At 44.9% G+C, this 20074-nt stretch overlaps 1 protein-coding gene across 1 annotated transcript in view; it reads right to left on the bottom strand.

The window, feature by feature from the left end:
- ESRRG (estrogen related receptor gamma) overlaps positions 1 to 20074 on the bottom strand; it is a 702537-nt gene that overhangs the window by 249265 nt on the left and 433198 nt on the right. The window contains exon 2 of the mRNA XM_078649784.1: positions 8329 to 8410. Within this exon, the coding sequence (XP_078505910.1) occupies positions 8329 to 8393 (65 nt within the window). The 5' untranslated portion in view covers positions 8394 to 8410. The remainder of the gene's footprint in view (positions 1 to 8328; positions 8411 to 20074) is intronic.

The raw sequence follows: 20074 nt of genomic DNA on the forward strand, positions 1-20074 counted from the left end.
TGTACTTATAGTTCAAAAGTCTTTGTTCTGGGGGCACTTCAAATAACTTTCAGAAGTGCACAACACCCCCATTCAATCCCTAGCCCTAGCTCCAGACACACAACAGGGGGGCAGAGTCAGCATTGTGAAAGTCAGACACAGCCCTATTTATTCAGGTGCAGGTGCAACTCCTCCCACCACTGTAAATGCAAACCAGGCCTTTTCAGGCACAAGAGAAACTCCTCCCACCACCCTAAATGCAGCCAAGGTCAATTCAGCCCAGCGCTGAGTCACCCAGGAAAGGCTGGACACACCTCAACCCACCTTGTGACTATCTAGAGTGATGGAACATCCTCTTCTACTGTCAGTCTAAACCAGACGGTGAATACACAACCAGGCAGGGCACAAAGAGCCATAACCACACAGAAATGCCCACTTCTAAAAGAAGAATTTCTAAATATTAGTAACAAATCTGCTTTCCCCATTAAGCAGGATTTAACACTGCTATCCCAAACATACCAAATATGGCCACACTACCCCTTTCTTATTAGAAATTACCACTGAAGCACATATCAGGCGATTCCCAATGCAAACCTATGAGAGGGAACCCTCACAGCAGTGAGAAACCAAATAGGCTGTTTGTCACTACCAGGACATGCCACACAACAAAGGCACATGTCCTACTTTTTACCTACACAGCACCCTCCCATAGGGCTACCTTGATACCAAACTCCTTAGCCAGGAACCTGTCCCAGGATGCTTGTTTCCCGGCCAGGGGAGACAAGGTTTGGCAGTTTGGGCTGGACTGTTCCCATGAGGCACATGGTCAGACTGATTTGCATATGGCCATGTCTGAACTGGGGTGGTAGAGTGAGCTAAAGAATGATGATGGATTAAACCCGGATCAGTTGACTGGGGGTGAGTGCTTGCAACACTCCGTCCATCATCCCCTTTGGTTTTGCTATTTTTTTTAGAAGCACTAAGCTCTTTTTTGGGAATTTAGTTTCTTTGTTTCCTTTTCAAACTTACTGCATTAGCTTCTACTTTTTTTCCTGGTGCCAATATACACTTCCTGAATTGCCAGGGGAGCCAATCAGAAAATAGGTGGGCGGAGCGTGTGAAGGCTCATAGCCCTCATATGTCGATAGCAGCACAGTCACGCAGCAGATGCGTGCAGCGGCTGTGTAGGCAGGATCGCGGCCAGCGTCAGACCCCTTGCCCGTGGTACCCCAGGTAATGCCCATTCACTTTTCTCAGCTTTCTTGAATTATCTTAAGCACTTTACTCCTCACTGTGGCCACGTTTGGGACCCATCTCGCATTTAGGGTCCATTCTCTTGAATCATGTGGAAAGACGAGTTTGTTCTGTTAAAAGAGATGTCTTTTACCAATACTTATTCCCACACCTTAATACCAACTGGTTATTAGGCAGGCTCATTAACACCCATTCTCTTAGCAAACATGCACAGGAGGTCCACGACTTGATTGAGGGCCTCCATTTAGATTTTCTTTTTATTACATAATCATCATGTAAAAATGGTACATCCTGGATATTGCCTTAACTCTTGTGCTGTAGGAAGTCTTTTAATAGCCTTCAGATGTTGTGGACCCGCCACTTGGAGAGAATGTGTAGGTATCTTAGTGAGATGACATCCTATGCGCAGAGAGGGATTGTTTATTACTTGGCGATCCGACTCCTGGATTCAAAAGTTTTGTGCTTTTATATCATGCTACCCTTGCCAAGAACTATATACTTGAGAAACCTAGACCATATGAGATACCTACAAATTCTCTCCCAGTGGCGGGCCCTCGACATCTGAAGGCTATTAACAGACTTCCCCCATCACATACAAGGACAATTTTTTGCTACCCATTTACGGCACGACAACAACACGACACTGGTCAACTCTTTATGATTCATTGAGGATCCATTCCTTCATGAATTAAAGCCTTGAAAAAGTTACGGATGTAACAAAACATGTCATGTTTCTCCTTCACCAGGCTGCTTTGTTCTCCCAGCAACAAGAATTGGACCATCGTTTCTAAACTGTATAACATTTAATGTTTACATTTTACAACAAATGTATGAATAATGTACTCTGAATGTACATCAAGCCTATGTATACGTATTTGCCAACTCAAAATGCCAATCTGAAAACATTGTATGCGCCTGATTCTATGTTTTGAGTAGACATCACACAAACTATTATATCCCAGTACAATTTAATCATTGTAGTTTCATGTGATTTGAGCAACCTATAAAATATAAAGAATTTGTGCTTCAAATTGTATCAATAATGTAGAAGTAATATATTACGAGTGCCAGGGTACAATTGTTTGTTTTAAGTTTAGCACATCAATCTTTTTAGAGAACCATGCATTAACACTTAAGGTAGAGGGGTGTTCCTGTTACCCTGAGTGGCACTAAGACTCAGTTTTTCTTATACCTTAAATTTGCTAATACGTTGCCCACTTCTACCCCTTGTGCCACCACTACCCCTTGCTTTCATTATATGCAAAATGCGGGTGGAAAAACCAAAGGTAACATCCTCTACAGAGCTTTACAAAGTACTGTGGGTTTTCATTAAAGAAAGGTCACAATATTCGAGTAACCCTATAAATATGGACTAGACCCCATACCTCTGAGGCACCTTTAACAGTTTGTTCACTAGAAGACCAACTAGGCTTGCTGGCTTTGTCACAGGGTGTCTCGAGACATTCGGCAATAGAATAAAAGTATTTTGTCGTTATTAAAAATTTCAGGTTTTTACCACAAATATGTACATATTTAGATTCTACATAACCCCCTGGCTGTGTCCGGAATTCCGCAGATGTGCTGCACATTCCGATCGCGGGCGTGGTCATGACGGCTCCCGGCCGTCATCAGCACACGCCCACCGTAACTCATGACGGCCGGGAGCCGTCATCAGCACCGAACGGTTTAAAACTCAAAACCTGGAAGCTTTTCTACACTTTCAATAACACAGAGTACTAGAAAAGGAATATTTCAATACATGTCTTATTTCTGTTATTGAACGAGATTAATTAGCGCCCACTAAGGATCCAGAAATGCAATAAGTCCCTCCTAGAGCACACTGTAGGTAGGCCCCAAGCAGCCCTTAACCAAAAAAAGAAAGACTTCTCCCAGGGTCATAATTTCAAGTCTCAGGGCACCTCCACTGCTGCTTCTTCTCACTGCATGCGGGGGACCTGAGAGACATCATGCGGGGGACCTGGGAGACATGCTGCAACTCTAGGCAGCGAAAAAGAGAACAAGGGAAACCCTACTCACAACGGAACCAGGGCAATGCGTTTATCCAGAAAAACAAAGGTTCCTGTGGCATATTACTTTTCTGCTACTTAATGAATATATCAAGCTCAATAGCAATTCAATCATTGGAGGGAGGGTGGCAAGGAAAAGAGAGACACACAACTGTGCTGGTTCAAAACATTTTCTTGTATTTCAAAATGAAAACAAATAATACTGTAGTTTGACTGCGACATACATATACTATACAAAGTGCAATGTGTCCCAAGTGATATAGTGAGCGAAACAAAAACGTGTACAATTAAGTGAACTACACAGGTTTCAGCTGTGACTATTTACAAAAGAGGAAACTAGACTCAGAGCGATTATTTCAACCATTAGTTGTACAGCTGCTATACAATTATAGGGACTGTGTTAGTCTGGTTTGTTTCCTAGTGCAACTCTAGGCAGACCAAAGAAATCAGGTATATCCTCTCCAGGATTAAACAAAGAAACAAGAGGAACATTTTTATAAGCGCCCAAAGCGTTATGGGGCGCTTCTCTAACCAGAGGTGTTTTTGCAGTACAGCTTCGTAGCGTTTTCCTATTGGGTTTCAAAATTAATCCGCTGCCGACTTTCTTTTTCTCAGAATGGTTGATGCACCTATTGGTGCAGGTGTGTTTTCAGTCGGTGCCCCCAGCAATCACATGGTAACCTGCTGCTGCTTCTCCAAACTGCCCAGCAGGCTGCAAGAGCTGTGCTGTCTAGCTGCCTCTACCCCTTCATGACAGCTGGTGAAGTCACCTGCTATTCACTCCCCTCACCCCACAAACAAGGGCAAGGGGAGCAGGAAAGTGTGCTGGCGTGCACTCTCAGTGTCAATGCCCTCGAGGGGAACCTCTCCTGGATAGGCTACACGTCTTAGGCCCAGGGGCTCACCTGGGGCTGGAGACCTGCACCCTTTGTCTTCAACAACTATGTTGACTGCTTTGCAGACATCCCCACCTCTAATATGGTATTAGATTGAAACAGCAGAATGGCGCACCTGATCCCCTCAGGGGACACCATGCACAGGGGCTCCCCGGAGGTGAGTTTGTGTGGGCACTCACTGCTGCGCCTGATCAAGCTGCCAAAGGGCAATGGGTCCTTCTGGGATTGATAGACTTCATTCAGTCTGGTGCATTTTGCTCCAGGTAGCACTCTCCAGTTAACAGAAGTGTTCTTGTGGGGCCTCCAGGTCTCAGCACATATAATACTTTTTAATGATGGCTTCTCACAGGTCCCCTGGTCTTCTGTTCATCAGGAATAGCCTGTAAGAGTCTTGACCTGCTCTCCTTTCCAGGCATTAATAGGTATCTAACCTGTGGTCTAACTCTAGATGCACCCTATGTTCCTTAAAGTAGACCCTTGTCTCTGCTTGTGCACTCCAAGCCCTTCCAGCATTTGCAAGGTGCCTGTGGACCAGCCGGAGTCTGGGGTACAATCTCCTGTTGTACACACAAACAGGGCCAGTGCACAGAGGTCCAAGGGACCCCCTTTGTTCATGGTCCATAGAGAGTCACCCTTCCAATGTCCCAGAAAGAGAGGCAGGGACCTAATGCCACTAGCTCTGGAGACAAAGACCAACAAAAGTCCAAGTAGTACAAGTCCAGAGTTCCAATCCAAGGGTACAACAACCATGTTGTTATTCTTCTGCTGTTACTCTCCTTCTAAACTATAATTGACCGTATAGAGGTTTAAAAGTGATGGTGGAGAGTTCTAGAAGCTGGGTGTTTCTATCCAATCCAAGGATGCCACAACTAGGCCCAGCAGGGTAGCTACATTGTGAATTTCATCAATAATATTGGAAAGTTTGCCCAGCTTTAAACGCACATAAAGGACAAATAGAAAGTAAAGCTGAAGTTGGATATGTGTTTGTGAGCAAGGAACTGGTAGGAAATGACGGCATTTGCCTTTCTACCTCATGCCAATCAAACTTATGATTTAGGCATACCTCACCCTAAAGTGTAAAAGACTTCAGCCAAAAACCGTTTGGATTCCAAATTGAATCATAAGGCATTTACTGGCCATAACCAAATCTGGTTTCCATGTGCCATAGCACTCCTTATGCACAGTTGCTAGGCTGAACCTGACATCAGTCTTACTTGCTCAGCATGCACAGGTGCACGCGTCTATGTACACTTATTCACGTGTAACCTGCACAGAGTCTCTTACCCCAGCTTCACAGCAGCAAACCTTAGTTTAAAAGGGGGCCCTGAAGGCTACAATTCACATCCTTTTTAAAAAGAAGCTGGCAGTGGGTGAGACTCCATCACTGTAAATCACCCACCTCAGAGGTCATCACCTTGATCACTGCAAGGAATACTTTAAAATACTGGGGATTGGTAGAGTTTGCAGGTGAATGGTGGAAATGTCTATGCATGAAATGTACGGCTAATGATGTCCTACCACAATCTAGCCAGCATCAAACAAACTATGCATGGAGGCACTCTTCTGTTCATGAAGCACATGTAATGAAGCACAAGTAAGAGAGCTAGTGGCGGACGCAAGCAACACAGCTCTCCCTGGTCTTCCATCACGAGATCTGCAGGAGTCAAGCGCATTCGCCAAAAAGGCAAAGAATTTGCTGCTAGTCTGTCTCATGCTCCCTTTCACTGCCATCTGCAAGTATTTTACACTCCTGGATGATGTTTCAAACTGCTACAAACCCTGCATCCTCGAAGTGCCAGTAACATGGGAAGAGTGGCAAATGTATTTGTGATGTATCACTGATGCACCATTGGATGAGGAGATCTGATCCACTCACAGTTCTGCAGGGGAGTGCAGAGATACATGGAAGGGTCTGAAGGATTATGTTTACTGCCTCATAGTGCACAGCTTGTGGCACTAAATCAAGTCATACCGACTGCAACCTGAATAGGAATCAGGTGTACTAGAAACAGACCTGTCCCCATCACCAGGGACAGCCACTCTGGGCAGCCACACGCGTGAGGGAAGCATGGGTATCAGCCTCCAATGGGTGCAAATCCTCTCCACTATAGTTGCCCAGCTGAATAGCCCTGACATGAGACACAAGCAGGGACAAGATGAAACACTATCATAATTACATGTACTATGTCATCACTAGATTTGTTCAGGACATATTCTCACAGGCTCACAGAGATGACAATACTCACCTACAACCAGGGAAAGCATTCCGACCGACTCGTTGTTGGAATCGTTTCCGACCGACTCAGGTTAGGGGAGTCCGACCAGCCGATTATGATGGTAAGGAACACCATTCGGTCGGACTCCCATTGACTTTAATGGGAGCTTGTGTTCCGAACCTACAACACAGGCTCCCATTGCAAAAAGGGGTGGTTGCGGAAAACTCTGCACCCTGTGGCGGGCATCCCAAGATGCCTGCCACACTGTGCAAGGTTTGAAAGAGAGGTTACGTGGGTACCCCCACAGGCCCCAACTGGAGGTCTCCAGGGAAGGGGTCCTGCTACAGGCCCCCAAAGTCGGTTTCTGACAGCCTTTTCAGGTTGGACAGACCTAGTTGGAAAGGCTGTCGGAATTCGACATCATAATTGGTTGGTCAGAAAAGCTGTCCATTGAGCTGTACGAATCGTCTCCGACCGACTCGGATTTTCCGAATGACGGTCGGAACTGAGTCGGAATGACCAAACAGTTTCCTTCTATCATAATCGGTCAGTCGAAAATGTTTCCGAGTCGGTCGGAAAATTGGGTTCCGACACAGGTTAGGAAAATCCGAATGCCATTCGGAGCCTTTCCGACCGACATCGTAATGAGGCCCCAATTTCTGAATGGCAACCAAATGTACATGTATAATGACTGATAAACTTCAATGACTGGATTTGAGATTCTTTCCAAACACAAAAAGCTGCCAACTTCAAGATGATTCCTGGATTAAAGCATTAGTCTATTGTGCAGATATCTGTCATCATGCATCTCAGCTAACATCAATAACTTCTAAGTGAATATTGATACTATTGCAGTGCTACACATTCCTGCTATATTCTATGCTCTGCTAACTTATTGTGGAAATATAAGATACACTGTCAAAGTTTAAATTAGGAATTTCCAACATCATATTTTCAGGTTATCCATGTCAGACAAATGCACATATAATGAATCTAAATGGAGTTTATTTTCATAGTAAATGGTTATCCTGAACATCTGGCATGGATCCAACCCATCTGTACCTACGCTGGATACCTGTCATCTACATGCATTTACTACTCTCTCTTTGACAACATGGTTGATTTGTGACCAAGACTGCTTTTCCTCCTCTCTGGTGTGTTTGCTGTCTTCTGCAAGTGGGTCCTCTTCTTGGTCCTGTCATCCCTTGATGTCTACCTTAGGCGGAACTTCCCTTGCAGCAGCCCTACATCAATTACTCAGTGGTGTCTCTTGTGCATCCTTAGTTCCTAGCTGGAGCTGAACCGTGTCCAGCGATGGAAAATAAACTACATTTCTTGTATTGTAACCATTCTCCTAATATAAGAAAGACTGCACTCATATTTATACATTCCTAACCCACTCAAATTCCCTCATCCAATCTGTTAGTAAAAGTACTGATGAGGTTATAGGGCCACTGCAGGCATTAAGTGTCATCAAAGTTACATTTGTTGGTTGGTCCATGTAAACCTTTATCCTGAACGGGGAGACAGATGGGTATGATCATGATTCCATGGTAGATGGTTAGAGTGGTGAAGTTGTGGGCCAATGCAAACATTCAGAGCAGCAAAGTTAAAGTTGATGGTGGACTCATGTCAACACAGTCAACACAGTGACAGAATTAGGGAGACAGAAAGACAGACAGACATCTTCATGCCTCCAAAGTAAATAGCTAGTGAGATAGACAGGGATGTGGGTGGTGACAGACTAGACATTTAGTTCCTCAATAGTCAAGGTAACTGCTTACGGATACATGATGTACGTAGAGCAATGTTGTGCCTTAGACATGCATACAATCTCCAACAGTGATGAAGGGGACAATGTTTCAGTGCATCAGCATATTCTAAAGGCAACACAGGAGAACCCATTGTATGTGCATGGCATGCACTTTGACATGCATGACGTAGACCATTACTCACATCAACCGGTCTTGTCTTCCAGCAGCTTCATTGTGTTTTGAAGTTGGGGCCACAGATCTGTTCATGTTGCTAGAGGATATGTCTGCAAGTAAAAGTAACAATGAGTCAGTGCATTCTTCCTAGAAGCTCATGTCATTCAGCACAAGCACTATTTAAGTGCTGCCGACTAGCCCTGAATGTACATGCTGGAGGTCCTTTAGAACAATTATTTCACTTTAGTCACACTTGTATACCAAATTTTTGCCGCCATGTAACCTCCTGCTTAGGAGATTCCCCCTTTTAGATAAAGGAATATGAGCAGGCCTGTGCCCTGGAGCAGGTCTGTGCCCCGCCAAGTACAGAGAAGGTGGCAGCAGCTTGTAGAGCAGAATACTCTGGCACCCTCCACTGATGGACCTTGCTTACATGTCTTGTATTTGGTAGCTCTACCTTATATACAAGTTGTGAGCAGTGGGAGTCTCTTACTGTCTTCTCACAATCCTGTGTTACATCTTCTACTTGCTATTGAAATGAACACTTACACATCGCCTTGTTTCCATTGCTCTTCTGTGTCATCACTGTTTGTGAAACAGGCGAACAGAGTTCTCCCCTTTCTAACACAGAAATGTGTGATGCAGTTGCATTTGCCAAAACATTTATCTCCACTTGATGCCACTAGGCCAGCTATCATATCTTGTGGGATAAACTTTTTAACTTTATGAATGAGTGTTGCTTGTGCATGGAATGACTCGCAGATGCCCCCCCCCCCTTGGGACTGTATGTAGCAGGACTCTCTGGGTTTCTCTGGAATGTTCCAGCATTTCAGGATTTCTTGTATGCATGGTATACCACATCAAATGTGTTAAATCAGGCATTTTCTCTCCTTTTATATAGCTATTTTCTGCTCCTTTTAAGAGGCTGTTGAACATGGGTCACAGAAACTAGCGATTGCGTCACTGGTGGTGTTTACTGCGGTACTGCCTTGTGTGTCCGTTGCAACATGTGGCATCTTCTTATACTGTGACGTGGCTCCACATTGGATACTCTTCGTTGTGATTTTCTGAGAATGCCTAAAGAGGCTGGATCAAATCATATATGTGGCTGCCATGTACTATCGGTAACATTACTCACTTTGTCCTATCAGCTTTTTTTTGTACTTTTTAAATTTGGTCACGGAAGTGTTAGGTATGTTGTGGCACTTTAATAGGTCGAAAGGCACACGTCCAGCATAAGCTGACTGTTTCAAGTGTGTCGTGAGGAGCAACAGGCTGGCAGTGGACATGGAAGGGAGGTCCATTTGTCAGTAGTTTGTGTGATGTTCTTAGCTGCATGTTTCGCTGACTAACATGATGTGTTTCATTATAATTCTCTATCCAGATTCCTCTGGTTGGGAGAGTGAGTTCGCTTGGAAATAGCATTGCATGACAATACCTTCTGAATGAGATATGTATTTGAACTGCACGTGGCCTCTTCTTTATTGGGTGTCAAAGAAAAGGTACACAGTTCCCCTGAGTTAGAGAATCAAATGACAGTTGGAAACGTACGTGAGTGAAGGCACACAGGAGGGGAATCCTCCTATTCGGAAATAGAGGCCTCACACACCCAGCAAGCTTTATTATTGGAACAGGCCTGGGCGAGGCTCATTCTATGGAGTTGTGATCTCCTGCATTTGGCTCAACATTGTCTCTTGCAATATATTCATGATGGTTCGCCTGCAATGATGAAGGTTCCTTTGGCACACAACTCATGGCATCGGTATATATTGTGACCCTGGTAGAATGCTGTTAGTATACGAAGGAATCACTCCTTGAAGCTTGGGGAAAGTATATGGATTGGATGGTATATGACAGCTGAAAGACACTCAACTTTTGTTGTGGTCAATTACATGGTGTTTACCAGCACTGTTGTAAACTTTTTGTAAAGTGCGTCTGGTAACTTAGTTAATTGTACCCCGTGGTTGGATTTTTCCTTCAAATTCGGAATCTTTATGAGTCTTGCTAATGCTGATTTGTTTTCATGTGCCCTTGTCTTTTATTTATACCTGACAAATAGTACCCTGTTGTGGTATTCTTTCGAACTTTGACGAAGTTCTCTCTCTCTCTCTCCCTATGTTTGTGTGTGCGTAAGACCTATACTTTTTAAATTTCTCACCAATTAGGTTCGAGTGGCTGACATATGTGCATGACACAGGTCCATGACTGGGCTGTGGTATGCACGTAATCTTTGTGCCACTATTGTCTACTAGGGCATGTATGCTGCACAGTATGGAGGAAAAGGAGAAGAACGACGGACTGAGAAGACAGATAGAGTTTGTACCATTCCTCCACCTCATCGTGTAGCTCGGCATATCTGTCTCTGGGGAAGAATCCCATCCTCGTCGCCAATAATAATGTAGTAGTGATGCTCAGCAAAATAACGATTGTTTTCAGCCTTAGTGTTTCCAGAAGTGTATTCACGACGGAATTGCAAACAAACAGCCTCACAGTATCTTGTACAGTCACAACGGCCACACGTTAAATTCCAGAGTTCCCTCAGACTCCCTCAGTACTCTATAGAACCCTCGAGCAGTGTTCCATTGAGCATTACACACGCAGTACTACAGAAGAGATGTCAAGTGAGCTGTGTTGGCAATGAATATTGAGGGGGCCTGGGTGTGCACTGTAGTTTTTTTATGTTAAATAAAACAGTCTACATTATAATTGTTTCATGAGACACAAATCACAAGGTCATTTCTATGTTAGTGAACGGATGTCACTTGCACTATCTTTCACCCTTCAGCTGCTGTCCATGCTTAGTGCATGTCTGTACACCTGCTTTCCTTGTGCATTGGTACAGAAATCACGTCTAGGTGTTACACAAATATATGATGGGGATTCCGGGTTTTATAATGGCTTTATGTGGATAAACATTAGCAATACACGAACATGTAGGGCCCCAGCCTCAAAAAGGGAATAGTACAGGCAGAGATTTACGCCTCCACTTTTTTTTTTTCGATTTACAAACATTACTCAAAGTATTCCTGGAAAGATGTGCCAGGCGCAGGTTTCCAGGCTTACTTTTGGGAATGGCAAAAAAAAAATTCTGAAGGTGCCTACTTTCCCAGTGTGGAGATCCCCACTGCTGAGACCTCTGCACAGGTAAAACGCAGACCCCTAAGAAAAGACACACTCTTTTCCTCTCTGTGGAAACAAAAGATTTTCATGTGAAGCAATTCTTTCCCCTTCACCCCTCCAAATCTAGGGGTGATCTGTTCCTCTACCAATCTGGAAAGGGGATTTCTCCTGTCCTTGGTTGGAGTACATTTTCCACCATTTCCAGCGTGCAAATGGATTAGAAAGGAGTTCAGGAATGCAGACAAACGTACAAGTTTTTGGGTGTCTCCAAAATTCCAATGTAGTAAATGGATTTACTCCTGTCGGGAATGCCTTTGTTAATTCCAGCCAGGCGGGAAAAATGTAAATTAGATCGTAAATTCACGTTTATGACCAAACCAACCTTTGGTAATAGGGCTCAGAATGTCTGTATATGGGCATATGTAGGAAGTTCTTGTGTTTTTTATGGAGGTATATGGAGATCCGATGACATCACCAGGGCATAGGTTGGCATCAGGAGGGCATGGGTTCTCAATGTCTGGCCTTATTATGACACTACATGACTATAGGATGGGCCTCCGCAGGCCGTTAGCATGTAAACTGTGAGCTGTGAATGGGGTTTTAATGCTGTATCTGTGTAGATTATGGAATTTTCACATGGGTTTTCACCCTTCCGTATGTGCATAAACATGTTGATGTTTAAGAACAAATACAAGCAATATAAAAGGTAGTCTCTCAAACTTTGGAAATTATTTCAGCCTATCTCTATATCACTTTGCAAAATCTAAGTCTTTTTACCCCTTGAGGGAGTCATGTTGAGCACTCCTCAACCCAGAGACACCGAACCTACAGCAGTCACTTGCATAGTGAGAACTTGGCAGCGTATAGCCATGCTCCTGCACCTTCCTATGATATACTCACCTACACTTCCCCTAGAATATCACCCCAAGATGTCAGTATTACAAGAAGGTGTTTTTAAACATACCAAAACAAAATTTTGGCATACACACCTGGGGACACTTATATTTGAATGGGAAGTTCCGCACATGGCAGCAGATATCCGCTACATCCGCACCCTCACCTATGGACATTTTCTTATATGTCAGATTGCGGCAAGGCATTAAAGAACACACACCATCCTATCCACAAGAACCACAAACGTTGGCTACACTACATACGCTGTTACTCAATGAGACAGCTTCACATGTGGTGTCCACACTATACCATAACATATACTCCAACCAAACCCCGGTATGTTGTGATGCAGGGGAGAAATGGGAAATAGACTTGGGGCAGACAGTAACGGAGAAACAATGGCTCTACTGCTGTAAACAGACAGAGCTGTTGTCATCAAGTTGTCGCTTACGCATTATACATTATAAGTTCTTGCACCGCATATATCATACAACTGTTAAGATGTATAGGCGCAGATTGCAGGATAACGACCGCTGTGACAGATGTGGGACGGAAAAGGCAGGCTTTCTACACATCGCTTGGCATTGCCCCAGCATCACAGAATATTGGAAACAAATGTTTGAAGCATTGCAACAGATGACATCACCCCATATTCAGATTTTGCAACTAACCGCTCTTCTGATCTAAACAGAGACTATAGAGGTGAGATACCTGCGATTTATTTCCTAAGGGCTGCTACTGGCTAAGTGAAGAATAGCATGTAGATGAGGACGGGGTAGGGCTCCTAAATTCAAGGACTGGGTTAAAGACATGCTATTCTGGCAGGATCAAATGACTACCTATGCAGAACTACTACCATTGGCCTCGAGACCCAGGGACATATGGAATCCCCTCAAAACATATCTCTTTGCACACCCAATTGACACCACAAATGATACATAGATACGCTACTGTATGTTATTTGAACATGGCCCGCGCACGAATGCAGATCCTAGAACATGGTGAGAACGCTTGTGTGGTCCTGACTGTCACAATCCTATTCCATGTTTTATATTCCAGTATTCCAGGTAACCATTGTGTATAACTTGTGTATTACCGGTCTCCTGTAAGATTCTACTACGAAAACTGTCAACTATATATTTTTCTTTCTGTCATAGTTACCATCTACAATGTATAGATACACAACTGTCTGTGCAATTCATTTATCGTGAATGTTTTATGGTATTAAACTAATAAAAAAATAAAAACTCTAAGTATTTTTGACTCCAAGGGGGTCATTAACCCACCCGCCACCCTTGCGGAAAACGGGACCGCCCGCCTTAAGGGCAGGGGTCCTGATGTGTGCATTAGGATGCGCCTGCCACAGTGGCGGGCGCATCGCCCATTTTTAACATTGTGGCGGGCGGTGCTCACTGCACCGCCCGCCACAATGTTAAAAATGTATGCGTGCATTTGCAATAACAAAGCGGCAGGCACCGCAAAGCATTTGCTTTGTTTATGCAAATGCTGGGGGGTACCACAGGTACCCCCCATGTGCTCCCCCCCACCCCTCCTTCTGCGGGCCCCCAGAGTGAAGACCGCATGCCTTTCCGTGGCGGCATCGCCGCCACGGAAAGGCATCCGATTTGGCCCATCATAATATGGCTGGCGGTGTCTGTTAGACACCGCCACCATATTAATCCTTTTCCGCCCCGGCAGCAAGGCGACCGGGCGGAAAAGCGGCGGACGGTCTTTCCGTCCGCCGCGGCCCCCCGCCATACTAATATGGGGGGGGGCATTTGGGAGTGGATGTCGGGCGGATTGCCCCCGCCAGGCCGGCGGTGGCTACCGCCAGCCTGGCGGGGGCAATCCGCCCGACATCCTAATGGGCCCCTAAGTGTCATCACTGTGTCGACTGATTTACAAACACTTTCTGGAGATCAGTAATTTATTCATCTGTTTCCTCCGTACTCGCATAAATGTTCAACTTTAAATAGATTCCGAAAAATGCAAAGAAATCTACACAAATTAAACTCGGCACTGAGTACAAAAACATTTTAAATTCGTAAAATAACTTCATTTGAGGTGATATTGAGGTGATATTATTTTAGAATCCTAAACATCCAATGCATCTTCATGTTCTCTTATCAATGCAATCAAATACACACTATGACTATTCTAACTTTAGCAAAAAGGCACTCCTGTTAGGCATCTATTAGTCAAAACATACCATGTTACACTGGTGACGTTTATATAACTGTCTGGTCAGGCCACTTTCTGTATACAGTTTTCGTTTTGCAATGTTTCCTGCACAGACCCTTAGTTTCAATTTTATACACATTTCTACCACAACTCGTGTCATAATCAGTCCTGCATAGTTTCCCAGGAAATGATGCATACTTCCTCAAAATGTTAAAACTTTTTCCAGCTCATGTGAGGAAAAAGTTCATTTAACCAATTAATCAGGGGTTTGTAAATCGTGGTTACTCACCTGTGAGGGTCTCAAGGTGCTGGGTGAGGGGGCTGCTGGTTGGACTGGGTGGAGGATCATTCAAAGAGCCGGATCTTGAGGTCCTTCCTGAATTGGGTCAGCTATGCTGATAGCCTGAGGTGGAGGGGCTGGATATTTCAGGTCTTGGCGGCGACGTAGGGGAACGACTCTCCTCCAGTTCTGGTCTAGTGTCTTTCGAAGCAGGTGGATTGTGTGGAAGCAGTCTGAGGAAACTGTGTTGATTTGGCAGTTCATGGTGAGCAATGAGTCCAGTATGATGCCGAGGTTGCGTGAGTGGTCCATAGGGGTGGGTGGGACCGCGTATGGCGGTGTCTTGGAGTCTTGTGATTAAGGTGCAGTGGGAGACGGTTTCGAAGGTGGCTGACAGGTCTAGTAGGATGAGGGCTGCGGTCTCGCCCCGGTCGGGGAGGGAGTGGATGTCATTGGTGGCGGCAAGGAGTGCGATCTCTGTGCTGGGGTTGCTTTGGAAGCCAGATTGTTAGGTGTCCAGGACGTGGTTCACTTTGATGAACTAGGAGAGTTGGGCGTTGATGGCCTTCTCTATGACCTTGGCTGGGAAGGGGAGGAGGGAGATTGGTCTAAAGTTCTTGAAGTCTATTGGGTCCAAGGACGGCTTCTTCATCAGGGGGTTGATCTTGGTGTGTTTCCAGTTGTCTGGGAAGGTGGCGGTTTCGATGGAGCAGTTGATGGTGCAGCGAAGATGGGGGGTGATGGTGGCGCCTGCTCTGTGGAAGATGTGGTATGGGCAGGGATCTGTTGGGGCTCTTGAGTGAATGCTCTTCTTGATCTTGAGCATGTCCTCTGTTGTGAGAGGGGTCCAGCAGAGCATGGTCTTTTGGGATGGGGCTTATTTGTGTACGATGTTGGGGGGAGTAGTGGCCAGGACTAGGAAGTCGAAGCTGTCATAGATCTTCCTGATCATGTGGTGGAAGAAGGTGCAGAGTTTGTTGCAGAGGTCTTGAGAGGGGGAACGTCTGTGATCTTGCTGTTGGGCCTGGCAAACCTTTTGATGGAACAAAGAGTTCCTTGCTGTTGTGTGCGTTGGCGTTGACTCTGTCTTGGAGGGCCATTTTCTTTGTGGTTTTCAGGCAGAAGTGGTGTGCGTTGATGGTGGATTTGAAGAGTGCATGGGTTTCTGGGGTTTTGTTGTTCCTCCATCTCTTCTCGAGTTGTCTGCAGGTGCGTCTGGACTCGTGGAGGTTGAGAGTGAACCAGCTGGCCTTTTTGCAGTGTTGTTTGCCTGGTCTTTTCTTGACGGGTGCCAGTGTGTTGTCTCAGTTGGAGATCAAACAGTAGAGGTTGCGTGCTGCGGAGTTGGCGTCCGTTGGTGTTGGCGGAGTGGTTGAGCTGAGGGAGTTGACATGACGTTCATTGGTGGTCTTGATCCAGCTGCTACAGGTGGGGAGCAATGATGATGGTGGTGTACGGTGGGCATGGCAAAAGTGAGGTGCACACACAGGTGGTCGGTCCCGGAGAGTTCGGTGGTGGGGCTGTAGCTGATGTTCCCGCTGGCTGAGAAGACAGGGTCAAGCGTGTGTCCAGCTGTGTGGGTCAGTGCACAGACTAGCAGCTTGAGACTGATGTTGTTGAAGTTCTCCAGACGGGAGGCGGTGTTCTGGTCACTGGGGTTGTCCATGTGGAAGTTGAGGTCTTCGAGTAGGATGTAGTCGGTGGATGCGAACGCCTGGGGTGCGATGAGTTCTACTATGGCATCAGTGAAGTGGGGTCAGGGGCCGGGGGGGCCTGCAGATGATGGTGCCATTGAGGGTGATGTTGGGGTTGGTTAGATATTCAGTAGCACTACTGACACATGCTTAATTTTGTGTCATAAATACACATACATTAGTAGAGACCAATTTCTCGCAGCTCTAATTTTCTATCAACTTTCTCTTCACCCATGTATGTTGCAAGTACTATAATAATAGCTAGTCACTAGTCGATTATCACGTAAAACATTGTTTTTTCAATTTTTCAACATTTACAATGTATTGGTTCATGTACTTTTCTTCCGGCCTCAAATAGCGGCAATTAGTCAACAATTGACATGGTGGCAATACATAGAAATATTTTTGGGGGAAATAACTGTTTGTAAAGTCAAATTTACGGCACATTTTGGTCCTCATTAATATTATATGCTATTGTTAAGTGAGGGTCTATCTATTTTTTCTGGGCATCCAAATAGAAAAAAAAACCAGACACAGTTCGCTAAAGTGTGGATTGAGAGCAAAGAGAAAAACTGCAATTTACCGAGACGAGAGCAAGTTAAGAACAACCAATGAGGTATTGTTAATCGTTTTCCCAACCATTAATTCAAAGAACCTGTGAAGCAGTTGTCGGCAGCAAAGTTTAATAGCACATCGTAGTTTATATCAGTAATGATGAGCATTGCCACATGCTGATATGTTATCAGGTTTACACTACTTGCCTATTGCAGTAGGACTATATTGTGATAAGCGCTTCCTTGTCTGTATCTGTTGCAGCTAATGAAATCAGCAAACGTCTACATCGTGGATTGCACTTCAGTCTATTGTGTTAGTGAATATGATTAAATGAGACAACGTTTCTCCTGCTGTGATCTTGTTGTAGTGAGAGCTTCCATTACTGTCTAAGACCCAGCTCAGCTATCAGTCGCATTGCTATTGATTAGCCCTTAAAGCAATTCAATTGTTGATCTCTATCGATATGCTTGCATAAATGGGATGTAAATATTATTCTTCCCATTCACTGTGCAAAATGTGTTTAGCTGCGGTTGGGGACCTGTGCCTGATTTTCTTTGCAAACACACATTGCATTGCACTGTATTGCAACATTGCTACAAACCTTACTTCATGGTGAGGTCTCAAAATGAACTGCGATCAGTAGAATTCACTGGTGTGTGGTTGTGGGAAGGGGGTTAGCAGCGGCGTCCCATATTTGCGTGGAGTTTTCATGTCATGCGTGATGCTCACAGAGCGTGTTCCAAACTTAGGGGTCCATTAGGATGGCAGGCGGACTTAGTCCGCCCGCCATCCCAGTGCAAAACGGGACCACCCGCCATAGGAGCGGCGGTCCCGCCTTGACAATTAGGATGCGCCCGCCACACTGGCCGGCGAATCCTGTATTTTTACCATTGCGGCGGGCGGTGCAGAAAGCGCCGCCCGCCGCAATGGTAAAAATGCATGTTGTCCATGTGGAAGTTGAGGTCTTCGAGTAGGATGTAGTCAGTGGATGCGAGCGCCTGGGGTGCGATGAGTTCTACTATGGCACCGCGCGGTGCCTGCCATGTTGCATTTTGAAATGCCGGGGGGTACCATAGGTACAAGGCGACCAGGGCGGAAAAGCGCGGATGGTGTTTATGTCCACTGCGGTCCCCCCGCCGTAGTAATATGGCAGGGGGGAAATGGGTGGCGGGCGGGCATTAATGTGGGGCGGATCGCCACCGCCACCATGGCGGTGGCGATCCGCCTGACATCGTAATGGACCCCTTAGTGCAGCGCATGTGAAACAATTTATATGTGTAGCAAGACATTGTGAGGATAGATAAGAGTAGCATACACATACCTGTAAAAGGTATGAATTAGATGTCCGCTGTTCTAGTCAAAGAAACAGCCACATCGTTATGGTTCTTCTGAATACCAGGTGGCTATAAATGTGATTATTAAACTGATTTTCTTACTGAGTTTATTCCACAATTTGCTTTTAATAGGGGAATATGGTCTCACCTGTTCACAATAAGGACGTTTCTTGCTACACAGTTTTGAACCCTTTGTTGTTTAGCAGTAGATTTCTGGGGAGGTCAATGTACAGTCTATTTGTGTAATCCGATTTTGGTGTTACTATAACCAATTTTTTTCTATGTGAGAGCACTAGTTAAAAGAAAAAGCATCGTAACTATTCGAGAGACAGAATTAGGGGCATATTTACAAGCCCCTATCGCCGCAGCAACGTCATTTTTTCGATGTTCCTGTGGCGATACGGGGTTCTCCGTATTTCTAAGGCAGCATTAAGCCACTTAACATGGCTTACCACTGCCTTGTGTAAATAAGGCATCCTTTCACGCTATACTTAGCTTGAAAGGGATGGGCAATGGGTATTGCAGTGAGCCTTCTGATGCACCTCCCTTTGACTTTGATGCTGCCCCATATTTACAACGGTGGCGTAAATATGGGGCAGCACCAAAATTAAGTTTAAAAAAAAACCTGGTCTTAACATGGCACAACGAGGACAAATGCTTTATTTCTCTGTGTTTTTGCTGTTTCTATGTGTGCTGCATTGTGCAGCACACATAAAAACAGAAAAACGCCATACACAATTGTTTATGTGCAGGAAGGTGTCCCTTCCTGCACATACCCAATCATTTTAAAAATGACGAGTTGTAACTTCTATGTGTGCTGCACAAAGCAGCACACATAGAAGTTACAAATCGCCATTTAAGAATCTCCATGTGCAGCAAGGGACATCCTCCTGCACATAGACAATCATTCCCACAACGCAGGCACCCTTGCAGCATGGTGCAAGGGCGCCAACGTTGTTGCTCAGCAGCTGTAATAAGCGCCAGCTCAGGGGAAAACGCAGGGCTGAACTGTATTGTTGTAAATATGGTGCAGCCCTGCATTTCAAAAATGACGGAGCACTGTGTTAAGCCAAGAAAGCTAATGCCACGCTTGGTCACTTTTCTTGTAAATATGCCCCTTAGTCTCCCATCACTTTCTTCACTTGGTCTTGGAGATACAGGTTGGATTCTGTAATCACTCTGAGGTTTTCACTTTAGGCAAAGTGGTAGATGGATGATCCATTTCATGGGTCCACGTGGATATCTGGTTGTAATTTTACCTTGATCCATATGTGAGTATTTCTCTTTTTGAGGAGTTGAGTTTAAGGTAATTCTCTATCATCCATGGCCAAAGTCACAAAGTCATAAAGCATTGGCTGAATCTTGCAGTTTCTTCTGTGAAGGTGTTATAGTTTTAACATGACTTGAGTGTTGGCAGCATAGTTCTAGCAGGTGAGGTTGAACTAAATCAGCAAATGAGGAAGAGGGGCAAGGTAAATAAGATTCTTTGGTTTATTGTTGTAGGGAATATAGAAGGTAGATTACCGAAGGTTCACAATATCGTGACCAGAATATCAAGAGACAAAATATCAAAAAGTGAGGGGGACAGAAGGGTATGCAGACAGAATATTGAGTCATAAATATCATGGTTCAGAAATATCAACAGCAAGAATATTGTGGGCAAGAATATCAACTTAAGGCAGTGGTCTTCAAACTTTTTAATGCCATTCCCCCCCC

The sequence above is a fragment of the Lissotriton helveticus genome, chromosome 6 (assembly GCF_964261635.1).
Source record: "Lissotriton helveticus chromosome 6, aLisHel1.1, whole genome shotgun sequence".
Classification (NCBI taxonomy): domain Eukaryota; kingdom Metazoa; phylum Chordata; class Amphibia; order Caudata; family Salamandridae; genus Lissotriton; species Lissotriton helveticus.